Here is a 24,435-nt window from a genome sequence, read left to right as displayed (position 1 = left end):
CACTCCCCTCGGTTTGGAAAACATTGGCTTAAGCCATAAGTGGGCAAAATACAGCCCGCAGGTCACATCCAGCCCACCAAGCCATTTTATCTGGCCTGCAGGGCCCCTAAAAAATTTAGAAAATTAATATTTATCTGCTCCTAGCTGCCTGTCAACGTTGACATTAACCAGGGGCAGTAGGACCCAGGGGGAGCTGGCAGGAGCCAGCAATAAGGCCATCCCCGCCCTGTCCCATCTCCCCCACCCCCCCCAGGCTTTAACTGCTTCCCTGTACGCCTGCTCTAGTACCATGTGGCCCTGGGCTGTATCGCCAGACTGCAGGACTGTGCCAGTATGCCAGGGCCAGAAGCAGAAAGGTGGGTCGGTGTGTGTGCATGAAATGAGGGAGGGAGAGAGATAGAACATGTGCGTGTGTGCTTTGGGTGGCATAATGGGGGGAGGGGTGCAGTGAGGCAGGCACAAAGTGTGGGTGTGTATGCAGTGAGGGGAGAGAAAGAGTGTTCATAGGGAAAGTCCCACAAGCACACCCTGCCTTACATACCGACCGCTACACCCACACCTCCTCTCAGACCCCAGCCACCCTTCTTCCCACACACATCTCCCCACAAACCCCATACCCACCCAAATCACATATCCACACACCCCCACATGCTGCCTCACCCCACACACACCCATACCCACACACATCACATATCCACACCCCCCCACATGCTCCCTCACCCCACACACACCCATACCCACCCACACGCAATATATAAGCCCAAGACTTCATTTTAAACTATCATGCAATAACCTCTATATACACTATACAAGCACATGTAAAATAGGACAAAACATATTTTTAATCAAATTAATAAATGTTTTAGGTGTTTGATTTTTAGAATATAAATTTGGTATTTTTCTGGTTCTGATGGCAAAAACCCTGGATGAAAACAGGGCAAGGGGAGGGACTTTTGGTGGCAAAGGTCAAGGGTTAGGGGGTGGGACGTCCGGCTCCAAGATGGCGGCCAGGGGGTGGGGTACCCATCAGGGGGTGGGGCTATCCATGCAGCCTTTGACAGCTTGCCAGAACTCAGTAAACAGCCCTCTGCTCAATGTAATTGCCTGTTCCTGGCTTAAGCTATGCCTCTAATAAGGAAATCTCTGGAATATGGCAAAAGATTAATGCCATCTCCTGATTTAAATGGCTTTTTACGTCACCCAAGGGTGTCTTAAGTGGCCAATCCTGTATTTAGGCATGACAAGGCTATCCTGGAGTGCTTCGTATTCATTCTTGGCTGATACAAGTCAATCAGAGATGTCAGAGGTATGGCGCACAGATCTGCCTGGGGGTCTCAGCCTGGCCCCATGCTGCAAGTGCCAGTACCAGCCCCTCACGCTGCATGCAGTATGTAAGACCAGAGTTGGGGTGTGTGCACTGAACACAGAGCTTCAACGCACTGCATACAGGGCTGGAGCTGAGGCACACATCTAGCCCACACTGCCCACACCAACCCTGCCCTACCTATAGCATCCACTGTGAGGCCAGTCTGTAGGGCTGGATGAGTTTGATACCCCTGAAGTAAACTGTTATTGCAGTTTGATTATTTACACATAGTGAATGCATCTGTATACCAGTACTGGAACTGCTCAGACACTTCTCCAAGTTTAATTACACTGAGTTCCTTCAAAGCTACTTTAATCTCAACTCTCACTATATAAATACTAAGAATGACTGCCAGGGGAGTTTTAATTTGCTCAAAAACCACAGAATGAGGGCCAACAGTGTCCAGCATAAGGGACAGTTCCAAAACAGAAGGAAATCATTTTCAGGCCCGAGGACTGAGTACCTGGCTATAGCAGGGATCAAGCCATGATGAAGCCACTGCTTCGGTAGCATTTGGTGATTGGGGGGCAGGGGGAGGCCTCTGCCTACACTGCACTGCAGCTGGGAACGTGAGCAGAGGGGGAGCTCTCCCTGTACCACAGACAAGGAGGGGTCTCCCTGCATTACACTGCAGCCAAGCACCAGGGAGAAGCCGCAGAGGTGGCTAGGTCCTTGCACCCAACCACTCCTGACCCAAGCTAAGTCCATCTAACCTGCTGCCCGAAAACAGCACTGTCTCCTGAACTAAAGCATTTACCTTTTACTTCTGGGGCAGGATCCCTTCAAAAGCACCGTTGGTTCTAAAGCAGCAGCTGGATAACCCAAATGTCAAAAAGGATAAATAAATTAGAACTTCAAGTAATACGTATGCTCTGCCCTGCTGTCTTTCATGTGGCACTTGTGAACAATGCTGTAGTAAGGAAACTTCTAACTTCTGGCAGAAGGATTTCAGTAGCGAGTCCAGATTTTTTAAACAAAAGCAAGGGGCAAGCTGGTTTTCTTTGCAATAGGTTTAGATGGCACTTCTTACATCTCTTCATTGAATGCTATGCCTAACCATGATATCCAATAGTGCTTCGTTCCTCAGAAAAAGGGCCAGCCACAGGTGATACCTGACAATTTAATACTTCCAAAGCAGAACTCCACAATACATTATGTCAGCATTGTGCCATCTGCTAGACAAGCATTTAAGCCTTCTTATTGCAATGAAGAACAGCTTGAAGTACAAGAGACTTGCTTTCCACTGCTCTGCTTTAATGTGAAATCTGGCTTTCCCTGTATTGCTACTGCTCAGGTATTCCAAATGAGCTCCCAAACAACGCGCGAGAGATCAGGTACTTAAACAGAAGAGCCTGAGTCTTGCAGGGAACTATTCAACAAGCTGCAGAATGCTGTACACATCAAGACATAGTTGCTTTTCATCTGGGTATTATAAATGTGCCTGACCTACTTACTTTAGAAAGCAAGATATCTTCTAGACTAACAATCAGAGAGGCATAGAATACATTCTCATAAGCAGCAGCTTACTTCATCAAATGCTTTCTTTAAACACTAATCACAGCTGACCCAATCCAAACACAGTTAGACACAAACTAAGAGATAACAGATGCAAGAAGTACTGAATTATAAGAGTGAGACCATGCTACGCTGATCCCTGGGACCTGCAGTCCCAAGTTGACAAGAGTGTCAACGAAAGGTCTCAACAATAGTTTACTCCATCTCACTCTGCATACATGAAGGTATTCTTGAAATTCCTCAGAAAAAAAATCTCACGCCAGCACATAAAGAGGTAGTCTGTTAAAGTAACTTCACATCGAGATCGTGAGTATTTATGTCTATGTTGGCTGCCAATAAATTTTCAAGTGATATTAAAGGTAAGCTTGGCACGAATGCAAACATAAAAGATGTGGTACCTGGTTACTTGATTTTGCTCATTTTCTCATTCAATATTGAACCAATTACAATTAGTAAAGGCTTCCAAGCAGTTGCTCTTCTGGTTACAAGTTGGGAATACCTAACTTTTGGAACATGTTACCTTTGGTTTACTTCAGCCAGGATTTGCTAATAATCAAGGCTGCTTTTTTTTTAAACAAGATTTTGGGGAGGAGTGGAGTTGGGCTTATATATTTGGGTTTACATATTTCTTATTGAACTTGCTAGTGAATGCTCATCTGTCATAGAAGGATGGATCATCCTTTAAAAAAAAGTTGTCTTTCAATTTAAAAAAATGCCTTCAAACAAAAGTGAAAACTAGCAGCACTGACTAAGTGTCTATGTAAAATGTAAATTCAATTCATTCAACTGTAAAATGTTACTACAACACAATAACACTATGCATCTTGAAAAATGGACAAATTCAGAACAATCCTGCAAGACAGCTGAATGATGACGGCGAACAAAGTTTTCAACTATCATCTGATTATTTGGCGCACTTAATTTTGTGCGTCCATAAACACTAATTTACATACATTCATGCCCTGTTCCATCATTTTTCTGAGAGGTCTGTGCAGTATTGTAATCAGCAGGGATCTGGGTTTTCTGTTTGCCCACAGAAAAGCGGAGAAAACCACAGATTTCCCGTATTTAAATTGAAGAAAACATGGATTTCTCTTTTTAGCAGAGAAATCCGCGGATTCTCTGCTTTTGCAAAGAGCTCTTGCAGGCTGGCACAGCTCCAGCCTGCAAGAGCTGATTTGCAAAAAGGGCAGCAAACCCCCAGCCCTGGCCGGAAGGGGAGGGAGAGGGGGGAAGGCGGGGCCTGAGCCTCTGACGCAGCCGCAGCCGGGTTCAGGCTCACACTTGCCCTTTGCCCTTGGAGCAAGGAGGTAAGTGGGGCTTGGGGCAGGACTGGGGAAGATGGTTGGGGGCTGAGGAAGTAGCAGATCCTGCCAGCCCCAGGCAGAACACTGCAGCTGGGAGCAGGGCCAGGGGGTGAGGGCAGGGCTGCCCTCTGTGGGGGACTTTTCCAGGCAAGCAATGCAGGGTGCAGTGTGGTGATGCCCGCCATGTGCAGGCCACACATGTGCTGTCTGGCCGCTTGCCCAGGGGAGAGGCAGGCTGGCATGCAGCCGGAGCACAGCTCCATGGCCAGCTCTGCAGGCACAGCAAGGAATGGGGGCACAGCCAGGGGCTTGGGCTTGCATGTGGCGCTGCCACTTACCTGGAGGCCCATGACAGTGGTGACGGCCACTGTGTACAAAACTTCCTGCTGCCGCCACGGAGCTGTGCGACCAGCCACCGGGCAGCAGCATGGTGGCGGCCGGGTGGCATGCAGCCATTCCCACCACCACCCTGCGCCATGCTGCCAGAGGTTTTGTACACAGCAACAGTCACCGCCATCACAGGGCTCCAGGTAAGCGGCAGCACCACATGCAAAGCCAAGCCCCGGCCTTCCTCCACCCCCGCAATCCCTTACTGTGGCTGCAGAGCCGGCCACAGAGCTGTGCTCAGGCCACCTGCCAGCCTTCCTCTCCTAGGCAGGCAGCTGGGCAGCATGTGTGCAGCCCACACATGGTGGGCACCACCACACTGCGCCCCGCATCGCTTGCCCACAAAGTACCCCACAGAAGGGCACCCCTGCCCTCGCTCCCAGCTGCGGTGTGCCGCCTGGGGCCGGCAGCACCCTCCCACTCCCTCAGCCCTCAACCATCTTCCCCAGCCCTACCCCACAGCCCCCAAGCCCCACTTACCTCTAGGATCCAGGGGTGAAGGGCATGGCTCCACGGTGGCAGCACTTGCCTGCAAAGCCCCCCAACCCTGCATGCAGCAGCCATCACCCCACACCGCCGCAGAGCCATGCAGCTGGTTGCGGGGCATGCCATTGTATGCAAGCCCCATTTCACCCCCGCAACAGGTGGCATGTATGTGGCCCACACATGGTGGTTGCCACCACACTGCCACTGCTGTGCCCTGCACCACTTGCCCACAAAGCTGTGTAGGTGGCCATGGGATGGTAGTGCAGGGTGCAGTGGTGACCTCCATGAGCAAACCTCCTGTCAGGCCAGCCAGCATGTGTGTGGCCCACAGAGTGGCACCCCTACCCTCACCCCCTGGCCCTGCTCCTGGGAGTGGGCACAGGGGCTCACTCCCCCCACATTCCTGATCTGCCCCTCAGCACCTTCCCTTTCCCCTTCCCCCCCTTACCTGCTGGGGTGGGTGTCAGCGTCTGTGTCTACATGTCTGTGGGTTTCGGGGGGCTGTTGCAAGGGGCATCAGGAGGGCTGTTGAGATGGGGGAGGGGGGAGTGCAGGGCACATTTAATTTTTATCACGGATTTGGGGTTTTTAAATCAGAGAATTTGCAACTTTTAATCAGAAAAAAAACAGGATCCTTGGTAATCAGACAACTGGTATATTCAAGGAAACAAATCTAAAATACACATATTACATACACGAGCACCATGTTCCATTAGATGGTTAATGCTACTGCTCATTAGGTGTGTGGAAAGCTTCAGCCGCCAATTTGATTCGGAGACTACTTGACCTGATTCAGAGGCCGAATCGCCAAATTCGAATTGAATTGGGAGGAAGGGGGAAAAAAAAACAAAAAAAAAACACCACACACCTCTGAAGTGATTCAGAAAAGATTCGGAGATTTGGAAGGCAGTTTTTCAGAGAAACAGAAACTGAGAAAAGGGAGGAGGGAGCAGGGGATAAGACTGACATCTCTAGCTGGCCAGAGACTGATTTTTCCCCAAGTCCCCTTCCAATCACAGTGCTCTGGGGGAGGGATGCGGAAACAGCATATAAGCCTCTGTCTGCAGCCTTTCTGTGCCTTGTGAGCTGTTTCTGCCTGAGCAACAGTGTCTGAAAGGCACTGGCCTGGCTTGGCTTCCTACCTAGTCAATCTCCTGCTAGTTTGTATTCTTGTAAAAGGACTGGATACAGCTTACTAACTAGAATCCCTCTACTTATCCCTATCCAATCCATTTCTTTCAACTTATTCTTCCCCCAACAACCTCTTATTTGTTCGGGGGGGGGGGGTCTGCCCCCTACACTTTCTAAAAAGAAAGCTGTGTTTTCCCTGGCAGTGTGATCCATCACTGTGCAGGAAAGCAGATACACTACACACACAGAGAGGAAGATATATTATATATAGTTATTAGTTACACACACATACAGACTAAACACAACACAGAAGAAGTAGTCAGACACAGTCATACATCAGAGAAGAAGAGATATTACAGCTGCGCACACACACGGACACATTTTCCAGCATGGGAAAAATGAATATGAAGCGTGCTAGAAAGGCAGGTGCCAGGTCTTCTGGCAGGAGAGGGAGTAGAGGGGGTAAGGGGAGAGCTAGACCTACAAGTTCCCCCCACCCCCCAGACAGACACATCCTCTTTCCTGGCAGCCATGAATCTTCTGCTGCCAGTGGGACCAGTACCTGTCTCTGCACCTGCACCGCCATCCCTAACACCAGAAACAGCCACCAGCAGCAGAATGACAGTCTCCTCCACCCCAAATTCATCTCCCAGTGCGAGCCTCCCACTGCCAGAGGAGGAGCTGGATCTGGAACCAGGGGACCTGAGTGCCCTAGCAAAAGAAATTCTGGGGACCAAGGGGAAATATGAGTTTATGCTCCACATCCCTCAAAGTTCCCCTAGAGCCAGGTCTCTTTCTCGGGAAGGCACATCAGAGGATGCTGTGGGGGCAGATGGCTCAGCTTCCCCTGTTGTTGTCCCTCTGCATGCTGAGGAGGGAGATAAGGCAGGATCCCCACCCCCAACCTAGAAGTGGGGGAATAGTGTAGTGTGGGATCATTCTGAGGTGGAATATGATCCCAAGTATGCCATCTGCCAGCACAGCCAAAGGCAGATCAGCCAGAGCAAGAAGGTGAAACACCATGGTGACGCTGCTGCATCTCAGGAGGCAGCACCCCCTTGCCCTTCTTCCTCCTCAGCCTGGCACCAGTGGAAGCATGCCCAAAGGGAAGTCCTCCACTATCTCCAAAGCCCCCATCCCCACGAAGCAGAGGTAGGTCACCCTGGAGTGGTGGGGGAAAGCTGCAGATAAGGGGGACGTGTTCAGAAGACAAGCGAGGTCACCTAGAGCACTGGGGAGATGCTTCCTTTGGATGGCCAGCCCTTCTCCTTGGTCGAGCGGCCAGGGTTCAGGCGGCTTATGGCACTCGTGATCCCATCCTACCAAGTGCCCGCATGCACCACCTTTAACAGGATGGTGGTGCCCTCCTGGTATGAGGCATGCAGAGAGTACCTGAGGGAGGAGTTGCGGAAAGCAAGGCCACAGGTAACTTTGCACTTCATCTCAGACATCAGGAGCAGCCGGGGTGGAGATCACGCCTAAATCTCCCCAACAGGGCACTGATGCGATCAGTCAAGGCACTGGTGGGCTCTCCTTCAAGTGGAGGTGATAGATGAGCCCCACAAAGCAAGGGAGATCATGGTGACCATGAACTGCATGGTGCAGGGGTGGCTCGTTGAGTGGGATACCATCTCCCACATCTTGGTGGTCCTCATGCCCTTCCTCGAAATCACTGAGACCCTCAGCACTATCAATGCCCTCCTTAGCCAGGTGATCCCCATAGTCAGGGAATTTGAGAACCAAATGGAGAAGTTCCAGGGGATCAGTGTTCCTGGCTGGGGTAAGCCATTATCACCAGACATGCAGGCACTGGTGAGGCAGCTGAAGGAGGGCATCAAGGGATGGCTGGATCCCCTGTGGTCCAGTACAGCCCACATGCTGGCAGGCATGTACAACCCAAGGGTCAAGGGGAGCATGTACACTGGCAGCCCCAAAACCTCAATCAGTGGACAGAGGTGCTGGTGAACAGTCAGGGAGGCAGAAGGGCAGAGGTGAGGGGACACGGAAGAGGGGGATCCACTTTCCTGTGCCAGCACTCACAGCACCAGACAGTCTCCTCCATGCCATCCGCTAGCAATGTGGGCCAAGGGCATGGCTTCAATGTTGGGGTCCAGGCACACCAGACCACAGCCTTGGGCAGGTAGTGCTGAGACTTCAGTGGCTACCTATCTCACCGAGGACATGGAGCCACTGGACTGTGACCCCTTGGCCTACTGGGCAACCTGCAGCCAGATGTGGCAGGATCTAGCCACAGGTGCCCAGGAACACTTGTCCTGTCCACCAACCAGTGTTCCGAGTGAGAGGGTGTTCAGCATTGCAGGGGATGTTGTGACACCCCACTGCAGCTCCTTGGATCCTGGTTTGGTGGAGCAGCTGGTGTTCCTCAAGGTGAACCTCCCACTGCTGGGGTTCCCTAAGCTCCACCTGCAGATGGAGTGAGTGCCACCCTCCTCATTCCATCCACACCTATTTCCGTTTTTGTTTTTTTTTTAAACTACTTAATGCCCCGCTCTCCGAGCTGGAGGCGGCACTCACTGCATCACCAGCCCACAGGGAAAGAACATGTCCCTGCTGAGCTCCTGCGCCAGGATGAACTTGGAGGTATGGGCTGGGGCTATGGGGAAGGAGGGGAACCCAGGTACTGGGCATGACCACTAAAACTGCACTCTGCCAGTTTCGGGAGGCCTGGTGGGACTGCCGGTGGTGCGACAGCCCCAGAAAATGCCAGGACCGAGGATCCCCCTGGTGAAAGGCGCGTAGGAGGCTCCATAACCTCCAGCCACCACACACGCACACAGTCTTAGCTGTGGAAAGCCCAGACCCATCACATCTTTGACAGACCTGAAGCTTGCTGGTTGCAGTGCAGTTGTGAGGCTCCAAGTGAGCTCAGCTTAGCTGCCTTGGATGCCAGCTTTTGGGTTGAAAAACCCTTCGTCAGGCTGAGGAAGCACCTGCAGTTTGTGTATGTGCTCTTCCTGGATGGAAGGAATAGTACAGAAGCCAGAGGATGGCATGCAATGCAAGCAAGAAAGCCAGTCAGTGAAAATGGAAGTGGAGGAGTCGGGGTGAGAGAGACAGGCTGGGGGGGAGGGGGATGTAGCAGGTAAAAATGGAGAGGTACCTGGGGAGTCAGATGTCCAGCAGGTTGTTGTCATGTGTCATAAATCCACTGTCTATATTGAGTCCGTGAGTTTCCGTATCTAGGAGGTTGCTGAAGTAAAGTTCATAGGCCTGTCTATGAAAAGTGGTTTGTAAATTCCCTTTGAGGATCAGGCTTGAGAGACTGGAGACGCAGTGTTTTTTTGTGAGAAATGCGCCCCCACAAGTAGTTGGGTATTCTTGTCTTTGATAGCTTCTGGTGCACAGTTTGTGGGGGTACTGGAGATATGTTGGCAGGTTTTGTGTTTTGGGCTGTAGGAAGTTCGCTTCTGATGATGAGGTTAGCGAGGTTTGGTGCTTGTTAGAATTTACAAACCACTTTTCACAGACAGGCCTATGAACTTCACTTCATCAACCTCCTAGATACAGAAACTCATGGACTCAATATAGACAGTCGATTTATGACACTACAACCTGCCAGACATCTGACTCCCCAGGTACCTCTCCACTTTTACCTGCTACATCTCCCTTCCCCCTGCCCCAGTCTGTCTCTCTCACCCCTCATTCCTCCATTTCCCTTTTCACTAACTGGATTTATTGCCTGCATTGCATGCCAGCCTCTGGCTTCTCTACTACTCCTTCCATCCAGGAAGAGCACACACCAACTGCAGGTGCTTCCTCAGCCTGACTAAGGGTTTTTCAACCTGAAAGCTTGTTAAGATACATTTCTCCAACTATTCAGTTGGCCTACTAAAAGATACCAGACTGACCCAAGAACCTTGTCTACCAGTGCCATGTCCTTAGACCAACAGCCCTAGCACCTGTCCCTGGTCACCCGACCGGAAGGAGGCAAGGCCCTGGGCACATCTAAGCCCTAGGGTTGGGGCTGGCAGAGAGAGTTCTCTGGCAGCTGCAGGAAAAGAAGCTCCTGCAGAAAAGGAAAGAAAGGCTCTGTGACAGTTTGGGTGCCTGAGATGCTAGTGCTACTGTGCTTACCTATTGTTATTTAAGGTGGTGGACCGGACTGAGGCTGTAGGGGAGGAAGAGACCTAATTGGGGCACACTACCATGCCCCAGCACCAGTGAGGGCACGCCTTAACATACAATCACCCATGTCACAAGTTTTGCTTGTCAGTAGCCAGAGGTGCAGTTTCCCAGAAACCCCTGCACCTATCTCCTTGAAACTTGGCAGGCTTCATGCCCTCAGAAGGAGCTATCACCTTGCAATTTTTATCCAAATCAACCAAAAAATTACAAAATTATAGGTATTTCAGTGATTCCCCGTTATAGTCTATGGCCAAATCTCCAAAATCGGCACCAAATATTTCGAAGCCGATTCAGCTGAATCGATTTGGGACAGTGATCCGAATCAAATCACTGTCTTCCGAATCAGTCGAATTTAAATCGAATACTTCCCTATTCACACAGGCCTACTGCTCATTACCCACTATCAGATTAGTTTCAAACTTCTGAATTCTTCCCCCACATACAGACATGCACATACATAACAATTTCAGAAAATTTAAATAATATACAGCAAATATTGCATGCCAGATGCCATAACAGCTTAAAGTTTGGGCAAAGAATCCAAAGCAAATTAGAAAAGGCATGTAAGATGCCAGAATCCTAAATTATATTTTATTTCCTTTTGGAAAAATTTCCAAACTTTTCTTTAGGCTCACCGTAGTCTCAAAATAGTTCACAGAGGTTTTGAGGAGTGATTTTAAAGGCATGTTCAGAAATGCAGAAACACCTATATACTTCCACTGAAGCCACTCCATGAATTATATAAATGCATATCTAAAGTACACAGACATTTTTAAACATGTCTATAACCAAAGCAGAATTTCAAAGTGTGCATAGTACCCAGAAACCTTACAACAGAGTAACAATCCTCTTATAAATGGCCATGTCTTTTGGGGGCAGATGCAAGGAGGAGGGAACTAACAGCATACAGGCAGCACGCATCTACAAAGAAAAATCAAGAAAAGGAAAATCAAGCAGAGAATTGGCAAGCAGAGCTTGCCATGAAAGGAACAATTTATTCCTGCAGTCTTCATTTTTTTTTTTTTTATTTTTTCAGAATTGTTTGGCGACAGGAAAGAGGAAATATTAAGGCAAAAGCTACTGCTAATTATACCTTTTACAACTGCTGCAGGTGTAAGAGTGCTAATGGGTAACTGTTTTCACATGGGGAGAACCACACGTGCACACACACAGACACGCCGCATATATATGCATGTGTGTTTGCACTGGAGTTTATTTCTCCCAGGCACAGTGTTTACACATGCACCTGAGACTGCAACATGCAAAATCAGGGTGGAGTAGCCCCAGGCTGGCAGGGGACCTGGAGGTCAGCCCCAGGCTCCAAGTGGCAGTGGTGGGTGGCAAAGGCACAAGGATGTTACAGTGCACGGATACTGGCAGGCAGCTCCCACACTGCAGCACCCTCATGCCCCAGCTAGCCCCGGTCACCATCTACACATGCGTTGTGGTGACATAAATTACTCTGCTATAGGATAGTACTTGTCCCAGACAGCACTATCCTATAGTGGAGTTAATTAATTTACTGTGCCCTAATATGGGTACAATAAGAAAATGTGTAAAGAGCGATAAGAAAGTGTGTGTTGGAAGGAGCAGGGGGAAAAGACGTGCTGAGTTGAAGTGGGTTGCATTTTCCATTCTTAAGTGTTCTGGTTCTTCTGTAAAGTTTAACCTTAGACAGGTACAACAAAATGACAGCTTCCTAACTGAAGTGAGTAACTTGCCCTCCAAATTAACGGAAGGTTAATTATTTTTTCTGCTGACTCCCAACTAAATAAATCACCCAAGCAAAAGACCTAAAATTGGACTATGCAGAAACAGCAATTATTCAGTGACCAAATATCAATAGAAGAAACAGTATGAGAAACCATATTTAAGGTCTGCATTAACAAATGATTAATGAATGGGTAACTGCAACATAAAACTAATGACAACATTTAATGCTAAAGGGGTAACAAGTATACACAGGAAGATTGATCTAAATGTGGCAGGATGATGCAAATAAACGTAGTCTCACATGTACAGAAAGAAAAAAAACTGCAGGCACAAACAGGAAAACATCTAGAAGGAAACAACGAGAGCGAAAGAGAGAGAGAGAGAATAAATAAATAATACTCTGCATTTATATAGCACCTTCCATCCAAAGACGACAAAGTGCTTTACAAATATTAATGAATTATGCCTCAGCACACTTGCAAAGCTAATATATTACTGACACTTTACAGATAAAGAACTGAAGCTGAAGATAAGCATTTTGCCCAGGGTCACATAAGTTTGTGGTAAAAACAGAAGTGGAACAGTTTTCCAGGTTCTCAGTCATGTTTTAACAAGACATCAAGTTCAATTTGGAATGTGATACAGCAGTACTCTAAAGAATGCCGATGACATTTTTATTTGGTCTTCTGTACACAGGCATTCCTATGATACATAACTGTAATATACAGTTACCTGTGTGTTAAAATAGTTCTACAGTCTATGTCACTGAATTTTTGTAAAACGGAAGAGCGAAGACTCAAAAGGTACATAAATCCACACCTATAAAATATCTATCTACAAGATAAGTGCCATCAAAGGAAATTTTTCTTAAAAGTCAAAAAGAAAGAATGCCTGTCCCCCCACCCCTCCTTTTAGGGAAAAATATTTAAACAGAGAACAGCAAAAGCTTTTCATAAGAAAAACCAGTACCAGCAAATCCTATCAAAGGAGGTTTCTGAAGCATCATTGTAGTTATTCAGAACAACAACAGTCATGCTGTAACAATCCTGAAAAACATGGGGGGTTCAGCAGCATCTTCTGTCCCACCTATAGTTCTAGACCATTACAGAACAGAAGGAAGACAAATCTTACCCTTTGAGCTTTCGCAAGTTCTTCTTTCAGTCTTTCATAGCCCTTCTCTCTTACTTCCAGTACAGATGGGCTCCGTAAGTGAGACAGACTGTCTGTACTCAGACCAAAAATATCTTCAGTCCCTTCACGAACATCTGTTACTGTAGCACCCTGCAAAAACTCTCTCTCTGCATTATTGCTCTCCTTTCTGGAATTATTGTGATTGAATGACCCACTCTGGGGTCCAGAGGTAGAACAAGGTACCGTGTCGGTAACATTGATGCTGTAAAGAGAGTGACATTTCTTTAATTAAACAAAAACTCTCCTAAAGTTGTCAGTTTTGCTGTTAGATGTACCACAGTAAACATAAACACAGGAAGTTAAAGATATTCATAATGTTTTATTAAAAATGCTATATAAACCATTTAAAACTAACACATTTTGCTAGTTTACCTAAATAAAATGATGTTGGTCATTATCAACAGTAGTTGAGCAACCTACCTGATACCCGATGTTTCTCCACAATTTAAGTGCCTGGGAGATGAATAAACAGGTTGTGTGGGAAGATCAGAAACATTTAATGCATTGGGTTGAATAGGTGGGGAGCACACAGCAGATGGGTGGGGCCGATAGATAACGCTGGGAGAGGTAGTTTGTTCTTGAGTCCCTGACTCACATACGCCAAGAAGATCTGGTGTAGTGGGCGAAGCTAGGTTCACTTCATGAAAGCCTTCCAAGGGGTCACTGGCCATAATAAAAGCCTCATCATATGCAACCCTGAATTAACAAACAAACAATTAGGATGAAGGAATGCACATTTATTTCTGGCACTTTTAAAAGACAAAAGCCCAGAAAAATACATTTTAAATATTTCATAATACATGTACAACTTAAAATTTCAAATACCAAAAATATATCCTATTTACACACAGAACAGTACAGCTGCCCCAGCAGGCAATTTATAGGTAAGCTTTAAGTGCCTGTTAACCAAGGTGACTGCAACTGAGCGAACTATGAACTATGTGAGAATGCTTTCTCTTCCATCATAAAGTCAGCATGCACTAGATTACGGGCGTCTTGTACACACATGAATGTGCTGCATATATAACTGTATGCCATAGGTAGGAAACAAACTACAAGAAAAAAACATAAGCTTTAGACAAAAATCTCCCTTCTCCCTAATCAGGTTTCTAATCTTAATTGCAATAAAACAGAAGTATCAGAGAAACACGTCTACATTCCACCTGTAAATAAGTTATCATAAAAAGGTTCCATGGTTTGTTAAATGATAGACTTGGACCTACGACCGCCGACTCAAACAGCAAAAAATAGTTAATGAGATTACTCATACAAGCAAGGACTAGCAAAGGAAGCCCTTATATCTGTAACATACTTACTGTATTTTATTAGTGTATTTACCAAAATATAGGAAAAACAGGACTAGAACGGACCTTCAGGGCCAAATGCCTCTTCCGCACTTGCTGGCCACCATTTGCCCACAGAATCCCCCAAACAACCATTTTAAACCCTCACAACTACAAGACTCAATTTTTAAATGACCATGTCATATGCTACAAGTAAAAGCAGGGGTGACAAGGACACCGCTAATAAACCGCTATTACAGCAGACAGGTATAACTGGTTTATACATGCTCAGAACATCTCAGGAAAAGGGATCCTCACTCTATACCACCACCATTACCACTCTGTGTCAATCTGTCCTTCAGGAAAAATTCCTTCTTGACCCATATTTGGTAAATGGTATGATCCTAAGCAGAAGAGCAAGACCTTCCAGTCAGGAAGCTCTGAGTTTTTTAAGTGCTGACACTCAGCCAAGAAACCCTGGCCAATGAACATCCCAGTGTTTCAGAGGAAGACAACTGCCTCAGCAGTTTCTTAGAGCACTGAAGAACTTTGCAAGTTCACCAGGTAAGTCTTCAAAAACAAACAAATGTACTGGCACCCAAACAGAACAGTTTCGGTGTGCTGTTTATATGGAAAGTATGCCTTTGTTCCTTGCCCAAAGATCCCCTAAAACTTTTTACATAAAGCACAACAAAGACCTTGTATGGCTAAAAAGATTTTTTGTATTCCTATGTTTTGTGGGAAAATACATTCTATTTAGAACTACCTATAACAGTAATATCCATTCCACTTGCAGTATTTTCTTTGTGAACAGAATAAATTCTAGATCAAAAGTATGTCTGTTCACTTGCTTATTGGTTCAATCTATGCAGCTTGTACCTACTCCCCTCGCATAGTGCAAAAATGATCACTTATTTTTAAGTTCCCATTTAAGCAATTTTCCCCATAGTCTTCTTATTACAAAGAGTCTAATAATGTGATTTGTTCAAGGAGATAGCCTGGTAAAAGTCAACTAATAAAAGGGAAAGGGTGGTCAAAAGAACAGGCCAGTTTTTTCACGGATAAACTTCAACAAGGTGTTCAGTTTTTCTCTACTGCAAACACGAGACTGTGGCTAGGGACAGAAAATATACGTTAACCAGAATAAGTGATCGGGAACTGGCTCCAATCTATAACACAACAGAAGTTCAGTGCACTTAAACTGCTTTCAAAATGGCTGAAACTGGTTTAAGATGAGCCTGGATTGTTGTAGCAATCAGACCAAATTGATTTCATAGATTTCATAGACATTAGGGCTGGAAGGGACCTCAGAAGATTATCGAGTCCAGCCCCCTGCCCAAAGGGCAGGAAGTCAGCTGGGGTCATAGGATCCCAGCAAGATAAGCATCCAATTTACTCTTGAAGGTGTTCAATGTAGGTGCTTGAACCACCTCCGACGGCAGGCTGTTCCAGACCTTGGGGGCTCGGACAGTAAAGAAATTCTTCCTTATGTCCAGCCTGAAACGGTCTTGCAGTAGTTTATAACCGTTCAACCTCGTCATCCCTTGGGGCGCTCTGGTGAACAAACATTCCCCCAGGTACTGGTGGTCACCCCTGATAAACTTATAGGTGGCCATCAGATCACCCCTGAGCCTGCGCTTTTCCAGGTTAAATCAGTTTATTGAACTTCTGTCCCAGATCTCCTCCAGCTTCAAGTTAGTTCATACTGCCCCAGCATCCCAAGGCGCTTTGCACCTTCCCTGCAAAGCCCACCTCGCAAGATGGGTGGGCAGGCTAGCATTGGCCCAAACTTTCTGCTCCAACTAAGCAAGAAGGCATGCTCTAGCACCCTCCCCCCTTTGGCCTGGGCCACTTCAGGCACATGGCTGCATTTCCAGAATAAAAAGTATATGCCTATTAACTTGCTTATTAGTTTAATCTATGCATCTTAGACTAAAGACTGAATCAATTCAGCCTTGGGCTTTTTGACCATCTGTACTTAGCCCTAGTGTTTAACATTTAGTAAATTCAAATCTACAGAACTTGAAATACTGTCACCAACATCTACTCCTAAGAACTTACTATCCTGGGTGAAAAGTGCCCATCATCCTTAGTCTCTCACTTCAATAAATCAGTACAATTCCATTCCTTCTACTCAATACATCAATCCCCTCAGCCCCCAAGCAAAAAAGTCAGTCATTCTCAATACACAAATGCTACTGCCCTTGCAGCAGTGCAGCAAGCACTCTACCTCCATCCTTCTCCTATGGGCCCAAATCTTCACAGCCAACAAAAGAAACAGGAGACAATCTTTCAGTCATGAAGACTCTTTACCCTTTTACACACCCAGTAACAGCTGGGAGACCACCCCTGAAATGGAGAATTTGGCACAGGAAGCAAAATAGGAATAAGTAACCTGCCAGTTCCTCTTCTGCACATGCTCCCCACTTCTCCCTGGCTCCCAAGCTTCATCAGGTCTGAAAACCTTCCCTTTAATGGAACAATTATCTTAAAAGCCTTTCTCCACTGTCCAGTAGGAAAACTGGAAATCATGCATTTAATTCTTAGCACTGACAGTTGTATTAAGCTTGCCTAACATCATTTAACCCTCTACTGTATTTAGTTGCTTACACCTTTGGCAAATTAACCCTTTTGGCTAAAGTTTTCCAGCTTTAATGTCTGCTTTAGATCAAAGTTTATGGACTACTTGAGCAAATATTGTTTGACCATGTCCAAAGTGCTGATGAAAAATTTATTTCATAATGTTTAAAAGAGTTTCCATTTTTAAAAGGTTCTTATATGGTCTGGGGCAGGGACTTGAATTTTGGCAGAGAGTTAATGTTGTGTTCAAGGATCTGTATTTACTCTCTTCATTAAAACCTACATAGGTTTGGCTGTGTTATAAGCTGCATAAACCACTGCAGGCTCTCACAGAGCAGAACCTGCTAGAAGTCTGTCTTGTTTCCTATTCTTATTACAATGCCTAAACCTACTGAGGACTGGGGCACAACATATTTAGACCAGTGAATAAAAGGAACAGGCATACAATATAGAGCCCTACTCTACTGTAACTTACACCTAGCAGAGAACCACTAACAGGTACATTAGGGTTAAAAGATATAGGTGTAAGTTATACTTGTAAATATCTCGTGTGTCCACAGCTTACCTCAGAATAGCCGTTCACATAAGCAAGCTTTAACAACACCACATACGGTGGTCAGGGAGCAGATAATAGGTGCATACTGTCTGCAGCTACCCCAAAATCTATTCTATATGCTGGTATTACTTATGTCAGTGTTCAAAACATATGCCAGTTACACAAATGAGCATTATGCCCGGGTTCTGACACAGATGCATCATTCTGTGACCACTACACAGAATTTAAAACTAAACAGAACAAAGAAAAAAAAAGTTAATATTGTTGCCATCACCCTTCTCCTACCAGGAAATTTCTGCTGACTTTCTTCCCTGCTGTTCTCTCTCTTAATTCACATATATCCTGTGTAATATTTAAAATACATTAAAATTAAGCAAAACCAATAAGAACCACGCCATTTTAAAAGAAAATGCTATCAGAACTTGGGCAGGGGCTGGACCCAATGATCTTGTGAGGTCCCTTCCAGCCCTAATGTCTATGCAATCTATGAGACTTCATTACTTGTAAACTATCACTCTGCCTACCAAATACCTACATTTTTTTCCTAAATAGAGTAGACAAGTGCATGGCTTCTGAGACAGGGGGATTTGCCTTAGAATGGCTCTGATCTCAACTGGCTGCACCACAGGGTCCTGCTGAAGTTAGCAGGCTCTAGCCAGGCACAGCAGTATTCCAGTGCATTACAAAACTGAACCTGAAGTTTGCACAGTGCCTAAAACTATAAATCTACATTAAAACCTCTAGGCTTTTCTGGAATACAAATTAATAGTAAAGAGATATTAATTCCATTCAACTCCCATCAGCTATTGAGCAAAGTCTTAAACCTAGACTGCAAGACAGAAATCTATATCAACCCCCTGCTTTGTTTCACCTGAGTAACTAACTAATGGGGTTTGTACAGCTCACTCCCAGCACAGCTGACAATAAAGCCCAAGTCAGGCATGTTATGTAATAAAGTGTGCACCCAGAGGTATGCCACCTGTATAACAGAGCTGCTTTGTACACATAATCTGTCGTTTCAGTGATATTTTAATGGCTGGTTCAGTTCCTTTAAGAGGAGTTTAACCAGATCCTCTTATCTCAAACAGTAAATACCTAGATTGCTGTGCTAAATGTCTCATGTACAAGTTACACTAACAACCCAAAAGAGAGTTGTTAGAGTGGCATCTGAACAGAGACTTAAACATGACAGACTTCAAATATTTGGATAGAGCCAACCTACCACCCGAGAAATTACTGTATTTAAATAGTGGTTTATATACACACTTAACAGTGCACTTCAAGAAGGGAGAAATGTAAAAAAAAACTCTGAATTTCAGTCTATGAAATATTTTTGTTGGTTTTAATTAACTACTCAACAGCTCAGCTATAAAGAGACGCTGAACTTGTGGTAACCACAAAGAATTTTTCAGTCATCACGACAGTGAGTAAAGATTTATCCTATTCACACAGCAGTCCTTTATGGTAATTCTCTTAACAAAAAAGTTGGTATTTTGACATGTATGGAAGCAGTACGCTGCTATGAAAATACATACTATCCAGGCTCTTTATAGTCATTACTATATTGTGAAAGTCTTTAATGATGTTGGTTTCTGCATATTAACCATTTTTCAATTTATAAATGGCCAAGTTATGCAATCTGGTATAGGACACACTGTTTACATTATAAATATGTTTATATATATATATATATATATATTAAAAAAAAAAAAAAATCAAAGGCCCACTCAAGCCTTGGATGCTCATAAGTCTAGTTTGGTTACACAACACTAGCTTCTATAGCCAAAAGCACACAAGGGAGTTATGCACCAAATTTTGCTTATTAAATGAAAGAACAGAGAGTAACCAACATAAATACGGTAAAGAACTTTGCAGTTTCTGCCTATTTATCCTCGTTTTCTCCACTGCTCCTCCCACAGGCAGACAGAGATTTCTAATTTGCAGAATTTTTTAAGGTATTTCCTTTGCACTACATCTAATGTTAAATATCAGTAAGAAAAGGAGGTTAGTTGAATAAGATGCTAAATACTGGCACTTTATTAGCCAGAAAAAACTCTACTAACCGGCATCTGAGGGCTGCAGCAAAAGCAAAACCAGAAGTACCACCTCTGGGGGACTTCTGGTTTCGCTGCCGCAAGCCGAGTTTTTCTTTGTCACTTTTTGGCCCACGGCCCAAGCCAAAGCAGCCTGTGCGGGGCCCCTCTCCCTGTCCCCTGGCACACTGACACCGGGAGTGCATCAGATGGTACACATTTGATTAACCGGCATATTTGATTAACTGGCATTCCCCATTCGCAGGGGGATGCCAGATAACAGAGCTTTTACTGTACTTTCAAACACCAAATCAAAAATGCGAAAAATGTCAACAGCAAGACAACTCAAACAGCTAGCCTACTTATTTTATATTAATATGGAGATTAAAGCCTCTTAACTGCTAGTAAGAATCAAAGCAAACATCCATAAGATTGATGGCTTCCCACAAAGCAACAGTCTACCATCTCATAACTTCCTTCAATATAATGTCATTTTTGTTTCAACATTTCTATAAGCAACTCCAGAAACATTCCCCACCCTTCAAAATTACCATTACAGCTCCTCACAACCACTTAAAGAAATGCTTGACAAACAATAAAACCCTGTCTATAAATCATGTCACTAGAACTCTCACTCTTCATTTCATGTTTCAGAAATGTCAGCATCAGCTGTAGCTTTGAGAAGCACCCAAAAAGCAGCCGCACACACATGGATTGTTACCATTTAACTGACAGAATCTTGGAAAGAAAAATATAGTATTTGTAAATGCTTTTGGTGACAGAAAGTCAAACCTAGTTAGTGTTTTACAAAACAAATCCACTTGTTTGATGGTTGTGAATAGTGCTTTAATCTCTGCAGTTTCTCTCTCAAATAAATTTCTCTTTAAAAAATAGAGAGCTAATTTGTCAGAATTCAATACATATTTCTGCTACAGGGCTGTTGTTGTGGTTTTTTTTTTTTAATTCTGCCTAAGCAGAGTCTTCAAAATGCCTGAAATTAGCCTTTCCATTAGACAGACATTCTTTTTAGTACAGTAAACAAATAAGGCTTGAAACACAATTCTGCATTGCATAATCTGGAATTAAATGTGCTTGTCATGCTCCAGCACAAAGCACTGAATGGGGAATGATTACCTTATCTTTTTCTGTATTGTAGAGGTCACCCAATTAAGTGCACCCACACTACAATCCGAATCTCTTAAATTTTGTCACCAGCAATGAGATTATTTTGCATATTATGGAGCAAGTCACCATAGGTCTTGTCAACACAAGAGAACTGTGCAGTCTCATGCGATATCGCATTAAACCAGTTTGGTGTAACAAAGCTAAGTGGCCACACAGGGGGCTTTACCAGTTTAATCTGGCAGCAGCTGTGACAAGGTTAACTTCTAGCTTTTGGCTGAAGCACAGACTACACAATTCCTCCTTGCAGCCAAGAGGGAATCAGCCCACAGCAGCCATTCCAGGGTCCCCGGGCCTCTATTCTGCAAAAAAATCAGCTTCTTCACTTAACCCCCCCCCCCCCGCAATTTTAGATGGCTAATTTCAGTGGGGGGGAAGTGTGTAGTATGCAAGTAAATATGGTAATTAATTTAGTTCTCTATGTTTCACTATTTCATATTGTTTTAAAGGACCGTGCTGAGTGTCCACCATACACTTCAGAAAAAGTATAGATAAGCCCAGTTCTTTTTATTGAATTCTTTTATTTTGTTTTGTTTAAACAGACATCGTCAGCATGAAAAAACCACGCTGCTATGTACAGGAGTTGTACCTACTACAGTCACCAGAAACACCCAATATTCAAAGATAAACACCTAAATGCTTATAATGCTCGTAAAGCTTTGTGAAGTCTATAAAAAACATATTAATACCCTGCGTAAAAGCTGAGGGTTACAATACCTTTTTGCTAAACTGAAAGCCAGTACTGCACAATGTAATCCACTGGTGTCGTGAAAATTGGATTTTTTTCACTTTCAGTTAACATATCAATGTCCTAGATTTTAAGTGTTTTCCTATAAACAGTCTTCATTTTTACAACAAATGCTGATTCATTTAAGTTAATGCAATGATTCTTCCAAAATAGTCTGTCCATTCTACTTTTTGGATTTTAGGTCTAGTTCCACTGCTACTGAATTGAGTGGAATTCAATAGCTATTGAGCAGCTAACAAAGTTGAAGTTTTTAGTTAGAACAAAAAAACTATGCTTTACAGGTTTTTTAAAGCTCTACAGAATTGCTTGGAGATGTGCATAATGAAGTACTCCCTCTGCTTGTTTGTTTATTTTTTTTGGAAAACAGTAATTATATGAATGACATCAGCATGAACCTGCATTATTCAAAAGAGATTTTACGTAAGACCATCTCCATCTCAGTTTAAATACCATACTTCTAAATCTATTACTACAAAAACTAGGCATAAAAAAAAAAAAGCTTAGAAGGAAAGTTGCTTCTTTGACAGATGTAACAAAATGTACTAGAAAGACTATAAAAGCTTTTCACTAGAATTTTAAAATCATTCAATCTGAATTTTAAATAAAGTGAATACAGGAGTCGAGACTAACAACTGTTAAACTTCCTCTGAGATGCAAAAATAAATCCTTCAATGAAAGAGATTGTTTTAACTGTTCAGCTGGAAAAAGCTTACCCTTTTCAATATAATGAAAAAGATGCAAGTGTTCTGGTACTATGCTGTCAATTGCAATGTACATTCACATTTGTTATTTATTACAAGCGTGACACTGGTAAATTATTTATCCTTCTTTATTCAGAAGGTAATAGTAACCTAGTGCAACAGAAGTATAATCCTGCTAAATGAGACCAAAAAGGTAAGCCTGATACAACCATGCTCAGAATGCGTGAAAACATACTTAACCGTAAATACAATGCAAAAACAAAAACAAAAAAGAAAAAAAACAGCAACAAAAAAACCTCTACAAAAAATCATAACCAATCAGGTTTCAGTTTTTGCTCCATATTCCCAACCTCTCTCTTTGTCAAGGAATATGGATATGCTTAAACATATGACATCTGTCACAGTACATACTTCAAAATAAAATACCCTTACTCCTAAAAGGAAATGGCTAATGATGTTATAGTTACTAAACAGTCCATAGAAACAGTCACCACACCTGACAGCTTCAGGTAAATAGAGTGAACTAATAAAGTAATACAAAGCAAAGGTAAGTGATGAAGGGTGCCAACAACAAATACAATAAGGCAACAGTCCGGAACTGGTGAAAATATTGCAATGATATATTAGCCGCAGCTACAAAGAACCACTCAAGATTTTGCTGCTTTGTGCACCATCTGTCAAAAAACATTTGTCATAATGCTTATGCATCCACTACAATAAACAAAATATACAGAAAGGTATCAGGCAGTGCTGGGTCAGCTATGCCCAGTACAAAAGCTATGCCCAGAACTTTTTTTAGAAGAAGAAAAAGTTCTGTGGGGTGCTACTTTGGGTCCAAAACAACCCTAATTTCATAAGGTAATCAATTAAAACCTCACTACTTAACAGCGCGAGTATTTAAACCACTGCTCAGAAGACAAGGTTCTTTGGGTAAATGCAGTATCTTTTATTAGACCAACTCAAATAGTTGGAAAAAAAATCTTTCTTCCAACTATTTGAGTTGGTTTAATAAAAGATATCACATTTACCCAAAGAACCTTGTCTGCCCATGTCCTTAGACCAACACGGTTACAACCTACCCCCTCTAAAACACTGCTCTACACTGACAAGGTGTGATATTGCTTGCAGATCTTAAGTGAAATCAAAAATAAGCCTGCAATCTTTATCGCACCACAGCGCGATAAATACGAAGTGGCAAATACTAAGTAGGTAAGCACTACTTTTAAAAAAATAACTCAAGAACAATGCCACTGGAGGCCAGGATTTCAAGGGCAAGCTTCAACATCAAACTGAACAAACAGTGTTAGGAGCCTGCTTCTCACCTAGGCAGGGTTGGACACAGGCATGGGTGAACCAGGCCCAGTCAGAAAGGGGGTCCGAAAATGGTGAAAATAATTATGATTATCATTATCTCTGGCAAATACTACACGTTCACCTGGGACCACAAGGAGTCTAGGTCCGGTGCTGCACCTAGGGCAGCGTAAGAGCCATGTGAAACTGTGATGGGCCTGAAATGATATGAGGCTGGGATAGCTTAGGATGACACCTTTTATTGAATCAACCTGTGCTGCTGGGGCTCTGAGCCAGGCAGGCCGATACTGCTGGCCCAACACAAGGCATCGCTGCGAGGGTGACACTGCCTTGCGCCTCGCCTCGGACACGCTCCTCTTTCCCGTCCCACTTTTTAGGGCCCTTTTTCCACCTGGGCTTCCTTGTCTGAGGTAGCACATAGGTTTCCCTGCAACAGCAGCTCATCACGGGCGTATTTCCCTCTCACCCCAGCAATTAAAAAAACCCCCCAGTCTCCCCCCTCACCCCAAGCGCCTCATCTGGGCTGCAACCCCACCACCAAGCCCTATCCCCCGGGCTTCAACCGCAGCCCCCAGGTTGCTCCCAAGCCGCGGAACCACAGGCGGCCGCGGCAGCCCAGCGAGTCCCTCGGGGCCGGCTCTACCCCGCCCCCCTTGGCACGCCGGCGCCTGAGGCGGCCCCGAGCAGAGGGGAGAGGAGGGGAGCCCCCCCTCGCGTCCGACCCCGGCGCCCGCCGCCCCTCACCTGCCGAGCGCCAGCCGCCGCCTCCGCCTGCCCGAGCGGCTGCGTGGGGGCGGGG

The 24,435-nt window shown here is 44.7% G+C and overlaps 1 protein-coding gene across 2 annotated transcripts in view; it reads right to left on the bottom strand.

The window, feature by feature from the left end:
* The window catches only part of RAB3IP (RAB3A interacting protein), a 75,608-nt gene extending 51,179 nt beyond the window's left edge, over positions 1-24,429 (bottom strand). For both annotated transcript variants that reach the window (XM_019514719.1, XM_019514720.1), the window contains exons 1-3: positions 24,381-24,429; positions 13,663-13,938; positions 13,183-13,444 (exon numbers count right to left, since the gene is read on the bottom strand). In XM_019514719.1, the coding sequence (XP_019370264.1) occupies positions 13,183-13,444; positions 13,663-13,913 (513 nt within the window). In that variant the 5' untranslated portion in view covers positions 13,914-13,938; positions 24,381-24,429. The remainder of the gene's footprint in view (positions 1-13,182; positions 13,445-13,662; positions 13,939-24,380) is intronic.
* Between the last annotated feature and the right edge of the window lie 6 nt (positions 24,430-24,435).

This window comes from Gavialis gangeticus, unplaced genomic scaffold, assembly GCF_001723915.1.
Source record: "Gavialis gangeticus isolate Ggan-Ray unplaced genomic scaffold, GavGan_comp1, whole genome shotgun sequence".
Lineage (NCBI taxonomy): Eukaryota > Metazoa > Chordata > Crocodylia > Gavialidae > Gavialis > Gavialis gangeticus.
Note: the sequence above shows the minus strand (reverse complement) of the source record. Positions and strands in the feature narration are given on the sequence as shown.